The sequence below is a fragment of the Protomyctophum bolini genome (genome assembly GCF_963924005.1).
Source record: "Protomyctophum bolini genome assembly, chromosome: 17".
NCBI classification, from domain to species: Eukaryota; Metazoa; Chordata; class Actinopteri; order Myctophiformes; family Myctophidae; genus Protomyctophum; species Protomyctophum bolini.
Window position 1 is genome coordinate 29,683,276 of NC_137878.1, and position 15,000 is coordinate 29,698,275.

A 15,000-nucleotide genomic window follows, 5' to 3' on the forward strand; every position below is an offset into this window, starting at 1 on the left:
TCTCGATTCTCCTTTTCTTCTCTCTCCCCCTCTCTCTCTCTCTGTGTGATCCTATTATCTATCTGCCACTGCCCAAGATTGTTTAGAGGAAACCGACCACAGTTTATCGCTGCTTTTCATCACTTCACTTCTGGTTAACACTGTGCACATAAATAAATTGAGCAATATCATTTCTCTCAGGGGTGTCATTTGGGGTTCCAGGGGATGGCTATTGCCAAAATGCAGGTTGTTTTCCTTCATGATGTTTTGTTTTAGTTATTTTTGCAGAGTAATCACATTTTAGATTGACACTTATAGCCACTATTTCTGCAACCATGCATTCATTAATCACTAACTGGCCTCCCTATTTGGGGCATGTCGTTACAAACAATTATTAGTTTGTATTATTGTTTGTTTGGTGTTCTTTTCTTTTCTTTAGTAGTAGCAAAAATGGAAGATGTACAAGCTCACAACACATCGTAATCTGTAGATCTGCTATTTTTGAAAGTGGTCCCTTTTTTTTAACCACCCTTTAGTTTTTTTATGAAACTCTAATTTCTATTACTTTGATCTTTCTCCTGCTTCCTTTTAGGTCACTCCTCTCATGAGTCACGAAGCCTTGCTTGTGTAAACCAACCAACCATCTGCCTGGCTGCCTCTGAGCAAGGTAAAGCACACGTTCTATCACACATATGGTGTTCAATCATTTGCACAGAAATACGCTGTACTCAAACGAATGGGGCAGCTACAGTATAGTGTAACAGTCACATTAGCTAAGTACACCAATGCATAACGATGTAGGTGACACTATAAGCAGATTACGTTCTGATACTCATGTTCTAATACCCGTGCAGAATTGCACACACACACACACACACACACACACACACACACACACACACACACACACACACACACACACACACACACACACACACACAAACAAGCGCACACACACACACACACACACACACACACACACACACACACACACACACACACACACACACAGTACAATCTCTGAGTCATATGCAGATCAGTAAAGCAGCACAGATGGTGTGACTGATAGTGACTGACTGACACAAGCTGTATGGTGTGCTGTTGCTGTCAGTCCTGGTTGTCCTGATACTTCCAGTGGTGAAAATGTACTCAAATGTGCATAAATGTTACTCAAATGTTACTCAAATTATGAATTCATTCAAGTTATTTTAATTTTGTAATAATAATCAATATAGTAACAAAGTTTCAAATAAATGTAGTGTAGTGAAAGTACAATATTGGCCACTGAAGTGTAGTGGCGTAGGAAATTGGAAATACTCAAGTAGCCTAAAGTACAAATACCTCAAAATTGTACTTAAGTACAGTACTTAAGTAAATGTACTTTTTAGTTACTTTCCACCACTGTGGAGTCATATGCAGATCAGCTATAAGCAGCTTTCCCTGTAAGGACACAAGCTGAAGCTGTATGGCGTGTTGTTGTTGCTGGAGGCGTCCTGGATGCGCTGCAGCCTGCCAGTGTCCTCACATACATACATACTCACGAGTGAGTGAGTGAGTGAGAGTTCATTTTGAACAGACGATTGCAGATGATTTTTTACACTTATGAATAAATTATGTGTAGTCACACGTGTAGTCAGATATATTCTAATGTGTGCACGTGCAGTGTATGTCTATATATCGGCCTGAAACATGGCATGGATAGTGAGCTGATGCGAGTCTATTTGCAGAATGTTCACATTTTATGACTTATAAGGGTTCAATTGGTTAATTGGTTACCTTATTTTGGTATTTTGGTATTTGTGCATAACTCATCTACTATCTCTGCCTGTCCCTCAAGCATGCACTAATCTGAGTTCCCAGAAGTTGCTCTCGCATACAAACTCGTGCACCTTCAGCTATCAGTTTGTGAATACCATTTTTTTAAATGGAGACATTTACAACCGCACAGAGAGAGCTATAGCCTAAATGGCAATCGTGTCTTTGGGTGTTACCAGATGTGTGAGGCCAGTGTATATCACCTGAGAGACCACGCACGTACGCACGCACGCACGCACATTCCCTGCTCTCCCCTGTGGGTGTATGGAGGTTAGTACAGAGGGTGCATGAGGGATATGAGGCATATTGTGCTGTCAAATTAACAATACGAGGGAATGAAATTCATCATAGGCAAATATCTGTGAATATTCTGCAAAAATAGCATATCTACAATGTCTAACCCTGACCTTAACCCAGCTGTGAGATCGGCTATTTTCGCTCTAGGACTGACGTGCAACAAAGTTTAAGTGCAGATTTCAAGGGATAGAAATGTATTATTGATTGTTTTGTGGGCTCAGTGTGGTAAATCGTGGCCTATAATGTACTGTAGGCATTTGTGTTTTTGTGTGTACCAAATTTGAGATGATTTGATTGGCTGCCCCTAGTATGCCTATAGCTTTGTGTTTTTGTGTGTACCAAATTTGAGATGAATTGATTGGCTGAGCACAGAATGTGATGTATGATGACGTATGACAAATTGACAATAAGAGCGCCCCTCACTTCCTATGCCCAGCTTTTGGTGTCTGTGTAAACACAAACGTTGCAGCCAAAAGTGATTGTCCGGAATGACATTTGTGATGAGTTGATTGGCTGAGCACGGAATGTGATGTATGATGATGTATGTATGATGATAAGAGCGGCCCTCACTTCACATGGGTATGATTTTTTTTTACTCAATGTCTACTTTGGTGCTCAATCTGTTCAAAAAAGAAAACACAGCCCAACTTGATTTTGGTTCAATCATATAGATACACTCTGTAGTCTGTCACACTCTGACGACCCCCCCCCCCCCAACACACACACACACACACACACACAAACACACGCGCAGTCGCGCACACACACCTTTCAGGTACTCGCCAAAACCTGCTGCAGTTCTAATCACAAGGACATCCACTGGTAGCTCTAGGGAGCTGACTATTACCATAATCAGGCCACACAAGACAGGTATTTAATTAGCTGCAGGGGAAAGCACATAAATACACACAGGAAGGCTCTGGTTTAAATGGAGACATTTACAACCGCACAGAGAGAGCTATAGCCTAAATGGCAATCGTCTCTTTGGGTGTTACCAGATGTGTGAGGCCAGTGTATATCACCTGAGAGACTAGATTATTGCATAATGCATTGTTTGAGGGGAGGTCTGTGGGAAATACATGGGTTTGACAAGGTTTAGGCAGAGTTTGTCGCCCCTATGTGATGAAACACAACCAGGAAATGCCATAATGGACTGTGTAGACAAACAAGACCGCAGCGGTCTTATTTTGGGCCAGTTGGCGTGAAGTGCACAGTGGATCCACAAAATTGCCAATTTCCCATCGCGCAGTCAGTCCTCATCAGTGTAGTTGTGCACCGCTGTGGGAGGAGAGACGCAGTAGGTGGTGTGTGGATTGCGAATCAGCAGTATACAGTATACAACGTTATTTGTTTTGGTGTCCTGAATGTAGGTTTGCACTCCATTGAGCGCACCTTTCTAGTTACTACTTTGATTCAGTTAGAGGCAATAATGAGCCTCAAAGTCACCTGGAAGCCCCTCCCCGGACGCCACTTTGAGAACCACTGCTCTACCTATTTTACCAGGGTCGGCTCTGTACTTTGTTTGCTCTTTTTTTCCCCTCTACACTATGCAGCGCTTGTAGATCTGTTATTTTTGGCAAATGATCCCCCCAGAATAGGGATAGTATGGGTTCATGTGGTTAAACAACAGATGCACGATTGATATTGATATTTTATTAAATTACATTTAAGGTGATAATAAAGTGATGAGCTTAAGGATGAGGCTTGCACATTAATTTGGGACAGTGATATGTTGGACTATAAACTAGTTTGGAGTAAAACAAAACACTGGTGGTTTCAGCTTGACCTTCTGTGAATAAAGGGATTTACACCAGAGACCCAGACAGACATGAATGAGTTAGAGCCCCCACATGGGTTTTGCCTTTCCACACATTTTTGTTAATGGCCACTCCGGACTCATCCCTCCTCCGGTTATATAGCTGAGATTCTCAGTCAGAGCTGAGACAGCAAATTGTATTTAGCTACAAATGTTCCCATTACCCAAATCTGTAATCCAATTGAAATGAATGATGAAATAGCTTATTACTATTCTATTTCCCTTTATTTTGTTTTCATTCCCCAAAGAATACTCAATCTGACCTCACGCACAGAGCAGGCGTGACCGCTACTGTTGGAACGTCACTGTTCAAATTGAGTTACTCATCCAAGCCTTCATTAAACAGATGAATATTTTACATCAGCATGCCCACTTTGAATACATATTGTCATAACTCATAAATACCTCACAGAACCATTGAGCTGGTTCTTTGCGGAACAAGGAAGACAATCCCCATTTAGTGTAAATGGCGCGCCATGCGTAGTAAATCTCTCCATTAAAACATCATGGGTCGTCCCTATAGCGTAGCGGAGATGCTTTAGCCAAGGCCCTGTGTGTATTTATGTGCTTTCCCCTGCAGCTAATTAAATACCTGTCTTGTGTGGCCTGATTATGGTAATAGCCAGACTGCCAGGCAGGCAGGAAGCTCCCTACAGAGCTGCCAGTGGATGTCCTTGTGATTAGAACAGCAGCAGAGACCACACCATTAGTAGGGCTAACTGTGCAAGCTCTACGCAGAGAGACCTGAGAGAGGATGACAAATAATTGGGGGTTAACTTCAATTTTGAATTTAGAACGCTTTATTAAAGTTTTGTTAATCTGTTCTGTCTCTTACAGTATAATGTCCAAACTACAATGCAAAGAGTGTGCCGTCTGCTTCGAATAACTTTATTGACATTGTCTCAGTGGTGAGTGGGGAGACCACCTTCGACCACTGCAGATGTGCTATAGTTATTGTATTATAGACCCACTCCCCCAAAACATGTGTTCTTTTGTTTGATTTCGCTGTGCATATCAAATCATTAATATCAAATTTCACTGCTAGAATGTGTTTTTCACACTACAGTAGCTTTCACAGAAAACAGGTCTGACACAGCAAGGGCGTGCATGCAACTCTCACTTTTCACCCACCCAAGACGAGACTGAGATGGAGACAGAAGTTTTATTTTATTTTAAATTAAAATAATATATAATTTCATTCATTTAAAAAACAAACAGAATAACAAATACATACAAATAATAATAATAATAATAATAATAATAATAATAATAATAATAATAATAATGTTATAGATGTGCTATTTTCACTAGTTTGGGTTCTGGACAAACATCTAATCTTTTGGGTCTCGACCTGAAAAGTTTGTGGAAACACTGAGCCACAACATAGCTGTTTTAAGCCATGACAAGGGTCACATATACCTGTCCAAGGTCACCTCTGGTTTGACTTCTAGCCAACTGCCTCATTATGAGGTGTTTGTCACGTTAGAGGAAGCACATCATTTCTATGCACAGGCATAGAAAGACCAGGCAGCCCACTCACTGGCTGAGTTTCGTCAGCCAATGGATGTGTTGGGTTTGATTATGACAAATACGAGGTGAGTTTGGTGTGTGTTGCGGTGGTTAGGGCAGAGCCCGGCAGCATCTATTACAGAGCTGACCTGGTGCTATGGCAACGCCCATATCTGATCTTAATATGTATGAAATATACATAGCCATGGCAATAATGTGTGTTCAGACGTGTGTGTGTGTGTGTGTGTGTGTGTGTGTGTGTGTGTGTGTGTGTGTGTGTGTGTGTGTGTGTGTGTGTGTGTGTGTGTGTGTGTGTGTATGCGTGTGCGTGTGTGCGCGCATGCATGTATCCCATATCTTATCTAATGCGTGCATATGTATTTTGTAGACCAATAATGCAAACCATCTCTCTCCATCTTAGCCCCCACAGACATACATTAATACAGATTCCACACATGCACTGTACACAGACTATATGGGGAGTGTGTGTGTGTGTGTGTGTGTGTGTGTGTGTGTGTGTGTGTGTGTGTGTGTACAGCAGGACAAAGTACACGTTCAATTTGGTGGGCTTGTAGACACATTGTTTGCTGAGCTTAATTTACCTGGCTGGACCTCCCACATGTCCTGGGAAGGGCTGATAATTAAAAAAGGCATGCTGGCTGGCGAGATGGAATATTCATGGGAGATTACCTCCACACTGGTTAAATGTCCCTGTTCTGATTGCCGTGTTTGTGACGTGTGTGTGTGTGTGTGTGTGTGTGTGTGTGTGTGTGTGTGTGTGTGTGTGTGTGTGTGTGTGTGTGTGTGCGTGTGTGCGTGTGTGCGTGCGTGCGTGCGTGTGCGTGTGTGCGTGCGTGCGTGCGTGCGTGCGTGTCTGTCTCTGTCAGCCTGCCTGCCCTTTCCAAACCGTTCCGTCTCCCTATACGGTGTCATGACATCATGGCTATACAGAGGATGTGCAGGTCAGTGTTAGACGCGAGTCAAAACAAGACATATAGTGACAGAGTGACATGACAGTCAGACAGACAAAATGTACACACGCATACGTAGAACCAGAGAGAGATGGAAGGAGATGATAGCATGCGACAGACAGGCAGGTATTAATAGCAGCCTGTCTCTACAGATGGATGGGTGATAAAAGCCTCATGTCCATCAGTGTCTCCGCTGTAGAGTCTCTCCGTCACTCTTCAGCTAAAAGGACAAACGATATTGCTTATGTTTTGGTGTTGTCTGGTGTAGCAATCCACCACAAGAAAGCCTATCATCCAACATTTTGCAAAAAAGTAGACAAATGTTTTTCACAACACTTTGCATTATGTCACGTTGTAATCTTGTAAAATGGCTATATTTGCTTTTTGACGTATGCAATGACATATATTGGGTTTACGTGTTTGACTATGTAACAGACTTTACTTGTCGATTCAGCCAAACTGAATCACAACAAGAATGTGAAAAACACATTGGTTGTCAACAAAAAAGAACTAGGGTCGCCCGCTCCCCTCTAGACGAATCCACAGATTCACATTGCATCCTTGGAGCAGTGTCCTGTTGGCCAGGTGTAGCTATAATCAACGCTGATTACACCTCAGTAATGGCGGTGCCCACGGCACCCCTCCGTGGATTCGTCTATAGTGGTCCAGGGCGCGTACCACATACTGTATAGGCTCTAAAGCCTGACAGCACATCGTGGGTTCGAATCCCAATCTTTGCTGCGTGTCACTCTCTCTTTCTCTCTCTATCCATCTTTCCTGTCTGTCTCCACCATACAGTACACTATCAATAAAAGGGAAAATAATATAAAAAATAAGTAATAGTCTTTTTCTGACGTTGTTACTGTTTCTAGCTTGGAAGGTTGTTTACAAGCCTCCACTCGACTGTCAAAGATGACAAGTTGCCCAGCTTCTTTGTTATGCATATATTTGCACATATGGTCTTTCTTTGTGTGCAGATGAAAGCTCTGACCTTTTCACCAAAGCCTGAATGTCTGTCCCCCTCTCCCTCTCTCTCTCTCTCTCTCTCTCTCTCTCTCTCTCTCTCTCTCTCTCTCTCTCTCTCTCTCTCTCTCTCTCTCTCTCTCTCTGTCTCTCTCTCTCTCTACCTCCTCCACTGCTCTCTCTCTGTCTCTCTCTCTCTTCCTCCTCCACTGGGTGAATTTGAATCGGGGGCCATTGCGGAGCACAAGGCAAGCGACCGAAATGAGATGAAAACAGCAGGAAGGCAATAAAAGAGTCTTGTTAGAAGAATTTTATTACCCTTTCATCCACCGGCAGACTGGAGAACAGGCTGCGTCACACCAGGTGCAGAATTCATATCAGTTATATGAACCAACTGCGAAAGAGCGCCAATGTTCTTTTTTACCACCCCGTGCCATATCTCAAACAATTTAAAAACACATTCAGAACCAATTTTTGCCCATTTTCTGAACCACCAGCCATAAACTCCTTGCCCCTGTGATGTGGAGAAATCAAATCAGTACCCTTTCTTTTTTCACGGGGCGAGATCCCTCACTTAACCGCATGATGAAACCAAGCTACCCTACAGTGGGCATGTTCTGCCAACATTCAGCCAAAATACACTCACATTCGGCTCACATCAAGTTCACAAATTAAGCCTTTTGATGCGATGTGCGTTTGTTTTCACTATTTGGATTAGTCGTTAAAACATAACCCCACCTCCCCATCATCTCACCTGTGCAGTGGTGTAAAGTAACTAAGTACATTTATTTAAATACTGTACTTCTGTAGGTATTTGTACTTTACTTGAGTAAATCCAATTTTCAATACTTTTACTTCTACTCCACTACAGTACATCTCAGATCCAAATATTGTACTTTTACTCCACTACTTGTATTTAAAAAACTTACATTAACCACTTCAGCCCCATATACTGTAGGCCTATACTGTACATTTCGGCCATTTGAGATGCGACACATTGTGTGAGCTTGTATAGGCTATTTTAAGTGCATTTTGATACCAATACTTTTCTCAAATATATTTTGAATTCCAGACATTTAAGAGTATTTCTATATTGCAGTAGGCTATTGATACTTTTACTTGCGTCTCAGAGGTCAAACATGTCTGTTGCCTCTCAGAGGTCAAACATACACCGTGTCTGTAGCGTCTCAGAGGTCAAACATACACCGTGCCTGTAGCGTCTCAGAGGTCAAACAACCGTGCCTGTTGCCTCTCAGAGGTCAAACATACAGTACGACAGTCTGCGAGTGAGCATTTTAAAGCTATACCTCGTATTGCATGAGCCGATATGGGCCCGACCATTAATCATAATTCTGTGTGTGTGTGTGTGTGTGTGTGTGTTGTGTGTGTGTGTGTGTGTGCGCGTGTGTGTGTGTGCGTGCGTGTGCGTGTGTGTGTGTGTGTGTGTGTGCGTGTGCGTGTGCGTGTGTGTGTGTGTGTGTGTGTGTGTGTGTGTGGCACGCATAGCAGATGAAGACAGCGTGCAGATTGAGCTATTTGTTATCACAGTCCCCCCCAACACGGTGATGTCTGCAATTTTCCCGCCAACAGCATGCATGCAGGAATGGCAGTTGGAAAATGGGATTCCTCCCCTCTGCTTTTTGTTCTTTTTTTTTTTTTCTAGTACACACACACACACACACACACACACACACACACACACACACACACACACACACACACACACACACACACACACAATGTTTGATGGAATGGGAATCATCTCGCAGCATGCATTCTCAAAGGTCACGGAGAAGATGAAGATGGGGAAAAAAATGAAAAATCTAATTGGGGAGGTGAAATAGAAGCATGGAGGAGGAGGAGGGAGAGGAAGGGGGAAGACATGCTGATATAGCCAGAGATACATTTTCTTTGTTATTCCTGGTGAGAGCTGTGACCTCTGTGACTCACGGCTTGTAATGTTTGACACGGGCGTTATCTCGCCACCGCAGAGAGCCAGGAGATACTGTTACTGTACTGCTTGTCTGGGATGTTATACGGTAGCCTCCTGTTAGTTCCACAAAAATTGGGGGATGTGATCCGTCCGCCTCCCCCCCCCTCCCCCTTGCTATAATGTGTTTGCGTACAGTAAATGCCACGGTGTGTTTAAGTGTGTGCGTGTGCGTGTGCGTGTGCGTGTGCGTGTGTGTGTGTGTGTGTGTGTGTGTGTGTGTGTGTGTGTGTGTGTGTGTGTGTGTGTGTGCGCGTGTGTGTGTGTGTGTGTGTGTGTGTGTGTGTGTGTGTGTGTGTGTGTGTGTGCGTGTGCGTGTGCGTGTGCGCGTGTGTGTGTGAGAGAGAGAGAAGGCAGCACTGTGAGGGCGTGAGAGAGATGTAATGGAATGAGTGGGGGTGGAGAAAGTGCAGCATGTATATATTTAGCCTGGTCTGATAATATGCGTGCATTTACCTCCCCATGTCAGCTCACAGGGGGGCTACTGCATGGGATTGGAGCAAATCTAACATTAGATCCATTATTTATTCATCCATTTCACCCTACCTTCAACGCACGCACGCACGCACATACACACACATTATGATCAATCAAAGCATCTGTTCTGTGTATGAGCACTATACTCTTATATGCACCACACAATAAACCACATGAAAATGATTTTCCTCTTTGTTGCATACAGTATGTGATGCGTTGTCTGCCATACACCAAATGTAAACAGTGTTTAACATCACTTACCTGTGTTTTTTTACAATTTACAATTTTTACAATTCAACAAAACAAAAGAAAGAAACTGCGAATGAAACAGCGAAAAGAGCAGATCTACTGGCTATTGTCACAATTCATTGTTAGACAAAGTGATTTAAGACCTCAGCTAGCTGACTCAGTTACAAAACATTTATCTGCATAAGCATATTGATATTGTTCACGAGTGAAACGGGGGGGACGGAGAATCGGAGCGGCAGGGGCGGTATTGCAGTCGCTGTACCGCACTGGCGAAAAGAGAGTTGAGGCAGAAGGCAAAGCTCTTTGTCTTCCGAGCAATCTTCGTTGCTACTCTCACCTGTGGTCATGAAGTGTGGGTCATGACCGAAAGAATAAAGTCCCCCAGGAGGAAGTCACTAATGTTGTTCTTGAGAGGGAAGTCTGGAGCACTCTGGTGGAGCTGTTGCCCCGCGACCCTTACCCTAAGATTCTTATCTTTGTTTCCATAATCTGCTATAGGGACGTCATAGATCCACTGTTCTTACTCTATATATTTATCTGTGTGTGTAATAAACTTCAGAAGATATGTGTAATACTTCGTTGTGTTGGCATATGTTCTCCACGCCTGTGATTCGACGAATCCTCACCCACCACTCCAAGGTTTAGATGGAAACTTCTAGAGGCCTTATAAAATGGTCACCCAAAATCACAACACAAAGTAGGGCTTAAGTCAGTGGAGTGATGAAGAATTTTGCGTATTGCCGTGTGTAAATAGCAGGCCGTGTGCAACTAGCAGGATAAGCACTGTATGTGGATTTTAGATTTCTTGGGTGAGTGGCCAGAAAGCGTGTCACAATGCTCGTGTTGAAGTGAATGAGGGTACGTGTGCATTATGCATGCAGGTTGCGGCTGGTTTGCATGCCTGCACTATATCTATGAGTGCGTGCGTGTCTGTGTGTGTGTGCTATATCCTCTGGTCAGGTGGTTGGATGCACTTGAGAGTGGTCCATCTTACCCTTGTTGAGCAGATGGGGCAGGTCGTTGGAGCACTCATGCAGTTGCCAGCCTAACCTGCAGGCATTGGCACCGGGCGCAGGTTACCGTTCCAACTTACCCCTGGCTCACCTTGCCAAGTGGAGGAGAGGCCTGCCAGCATGAACCAGTGCCCCCTGTAAAAGCCCACCCAACACATCATGCTCTCATGATGCCAAGCCCGAGAGAGAGATAAGAGAGAGAGAGAGAGAGAGAGAGAGCGCGCAACAAACAACTTGGGATCTAATGACAGCATGGCTTCGTGTGGATGACTACATATGGCCAGTCTATTGATTGAGAGACTGACATTTCTATTGACTAACATGCATATCGTATATGAAATGTGGTTTATCTGGTTACATAATTATCGTATCTGCAAATTTTCAAAAACGTTATCTGCAATGCCCTGCATCTCACACAGCCCAAGGGAGCAAGAGAGTGTGGAGCGTTGTTTCTTTCTCACTTCCAATGTTTTCGGAAACATATGTTGATACTGGTACTGTTTGAGTTTGGCTGTCATCTTGAACTGGCTAAACGTATAGCAGCAATTAAAATATGGTGCGATATGGAGCTATACTGTATGAGAATCAAACAGGTGAACGAAATCAAGATTCATTTATATTCATAAAGGCATAGCTATCTATGTCTTCGCACAGTATGTTTGTTTACAGTCAGGAAGTAATTAAAATTTGAATTTTAGGGACTTTGATATATAAAAAATACTACATTATGACCACGGGTGTGCTCCACACACACACACACACACACACACACACACACACACACACACACACACACACACACACACACACACACACACACACACACTGCATAATTCACATGTAAAAAGCACCCCAATGGAAATGATAGTGGGTCAGCAGTGTATGTTTGTTTGAGGGCCCCTCGTATGCCCAGCATTCGGGTTTGTGTGAACACAAGCAATGGCATGCGATTGGCTGATCACCCCATAGCGATGATTTGATTGGCTGAGCAAAGTAGAAAAGGTGAGGGCAGAAAAGTGAAGACAGCAAAAGTGATTGATTGGTTGAGCACGGAATGTGATGTATAATGATGTATGATGATATGAGCACACTCACTTCACACAGGTGTGATTTTTTTTTTTACATTATGAATAAATAAAGATATAAAAATCTAACTGCTCAACCTGACATCTGGGATCCTGTATTGGACACACATTGGCAACTACAATGCAATAATACAAACAATAATAAACACATGCATGCTGTTTCCAACGTACTATAGACAGCTGAAATAGCGAAAACTAAAAACTAAACATGAGGTACTGTAAATATAACCTACTTTAACTCAACTAACTGATGGTTTGGTCCAGCCGCTAATTATCCAGAACTTTATGGAGGAGCTAATTGACTGAGGGCTTGCAGCCTTGCAGGTGACCCATTCCAGAGCACACATAACTGCTGAGCATCCACATCATAAAGTCTAGCAACAGTTACACAGCAAGATATGAACATAAGGATCAGTATAACTTTCAAAAGCCTACTTTATCCTACAAACTATATGCACAATTAGATCCTTGATCTATCATTAAACCAAATGCCCACAAGATCATGTATTGTAAGCAAAGTTTTTTTTTGTCTCTTTAATACCGTACATAATACCGACCGGTAGGCTATACTATGTTTACATATACTCTTTCCTATATATTAATAGTCAATCAATCACAGACCTAACAGTTAGTGGTACTGTTAGACTACATGATGACATTTAGTCAGTGTTGGGCACCAGGCATGTTTGATACTTGTGCATAGTGTATATTTATATGGTGCAGTTCAGGAAACTTAACTAACAAGTCTTGAGACGAGACAAATGGTAAACAATAACAATTTAAAGAAAAGGAAGAGTTGCTGAGAGGTTCCTTTGACAAATCTCTAAAAGAAACGGTAATTTTATAAGCGGAGGAGGGTAGCAGCTTCACAATGCAGTGACGCACAAATATGGAGTGTGTTGTCTAACCTCAGTGTGTCGTCGACTCGTCATGGCATCAGGCGCAAATAGATCAACCGGCTCCATATTATATGCAGCTCTACAACAATCCTGACAAAAGGGACACAGACAGCCAGACATTTGCAAAAGATAAAATATCCATGTATAGCCTACATATTTTTGCAAATATAGTATATTTTTGACCAACATAACAGAGACTGTCATTTATAGCCTAATACCTTTACTCTACACCTGCAGTCTCTTCTGCTTTGCTGTGGCCTTCGAGGGAGCCGTGGTCTATTTCCATGTCCGCCTCATCAGAGCTGTTGGCCACAGGACGGTACAGAGGGGAGTATGTGTGTTCAGGCAAGCAGTTTGCGGGGTTGGGGGAACTCTGAAGGGATGGAGAGGGACTGAGAGATGGGGCCTGCTGGCACGCCGTCTGACGTTTATGCCGCCTTTGCAGCAGCGAGTCTTTTGTCCTCCTTTTCAAGTCTTCCTCTGGTGGCTTCCAAACAACCAACTCCATGCAGGAATGTCTCACGGACTGAGCCACTGTGTGGGGGAGGTAGTCGCTGATCCCACGTTGTAACCTCTCCTTCAAGGCTTCTGATATCACCAGCCTGGGAAATGGCTCATCATCCAGGTCTTCATCCTCATCCTCCCCGGTTATTATATTCCCAATCTCCCGAAGTTGTCTCTGAGCTGCTTCTAGCTCCACGCAGGAGCCCTCCATCTCTGGACGGGTCAGAGCGGAGGATGAGGGTTCAGGCAAGGGAATGTCCTGAGGCCCTTGGCAGGTTTGTGGAAGTGCAGGGCTGGACGGTTGTGCAGACGGAGAAGGACAGCTTCTTCCTGGAGGCCAGTCGTCACAAAGGCTAGAGCTGGAGTTCTCCAGAAAGCTGGATTCTGCCTCTACTATTAGTCTCCTTTTTTTGGCACCACATCCGTCTTCATCAGATCTCCTCCTATGCTTTCTAAGGCATCTCCTCTCCCAGCTTGTGTCAGAAAGTGCTTCACTCTGCTGTTGGCTGGAGACAGTGGAGAGGCTTGGTGGACCACGGTCAATCCTCATGTCAGGACGTTTGGCGAGGCCTGATAATGAATACATACCTGTAGCCACAGTGGAGTTATCCAGAAGGTCGGATTCTACCTCTGTAATCAGTCTCCTTCTTTTGGCACTGCATACTTCATCACCAGCTCTCTTCCTATGCTTTCTAAGACATTGCCTATCCCAGCTGGTGTTAGAAAGTTCTCCATTCTGCTGTTGGCTGGAGATGCTTGGTGGACCATGGTCGATCCTCATTTCAGGAAGGCTGGTGAGGAGGGACGAGAATGAATACATAGCCGTCACGCACCGCAGCTCACTATAGGTCTAGCTGCCCCTTGATGTTTGTGATGTTGACGTGTGTTTGGTCTATTGTTGACTTTCATTAGCAGGCATTTCGCTGCGTTTGCAACATGAACATCTACAGGCAACAAAGACTTGAATGAAACTACTTTCAAATGCAGCTACATCACTCTTATAAGCTGCAAATACCTTGCAAAAGAACACGCCTGTGATATCTCAGGTCAGAGTAGGTCAGTCCTATGATGTCATTGATCTATGACGTATCTATGATATTGTCGTACGACTCCAAATTTGGGCAAGGTGACTGCCTGAACTGACTGCCTTTGACTTCCTTAGGAAATGACTGCCTTTGACTTCCTTAGGAAATGAAAGTAAAATATTAAAGTAAAATATTTCCAAAAATATAAAAAGTTGAAAAATATGCAGAGGTAATTTTGGTCTACTGTTGGCAGCCATGGTCTATTTGGCCATAACAGACAGACAGACAGACAGACAGACAGACAGACAGACAGACAGACAGACAGACAGACAGACAGACAGACAGACAGACAGACATTTCTACTGGATCTGCCTCCACGTCGTAAAGAGAGAGAGAGAGAGAGAGAGA

General features: G+C 43.5%; 1 protein-coding gene across 1 annotated transcript; it reads right to left on the reverse strand.

The window, feature by feature from the left end:
* Window positions 1-13,283: 13,283 nt before the first annotated feature.
* On the reverse strand, window positions 13,284-14,117 carry LOC308331704 (coiled-coil domain-containing protein 117-like; the record flags this gene model as incomplete). Its single annotated transcript, XM_080787196.1, has 1 exon — window positions 13,284-14,117. One exon carries the CDS (start codon window positions 14,115-14,117, stop codon window positions 13,284-13,286), a length of 834 nt encoding a protein of 277 aa, XP_080643322.1.
* Window positions 14,118-15,000: the final 883 nt, after the last annotated feature.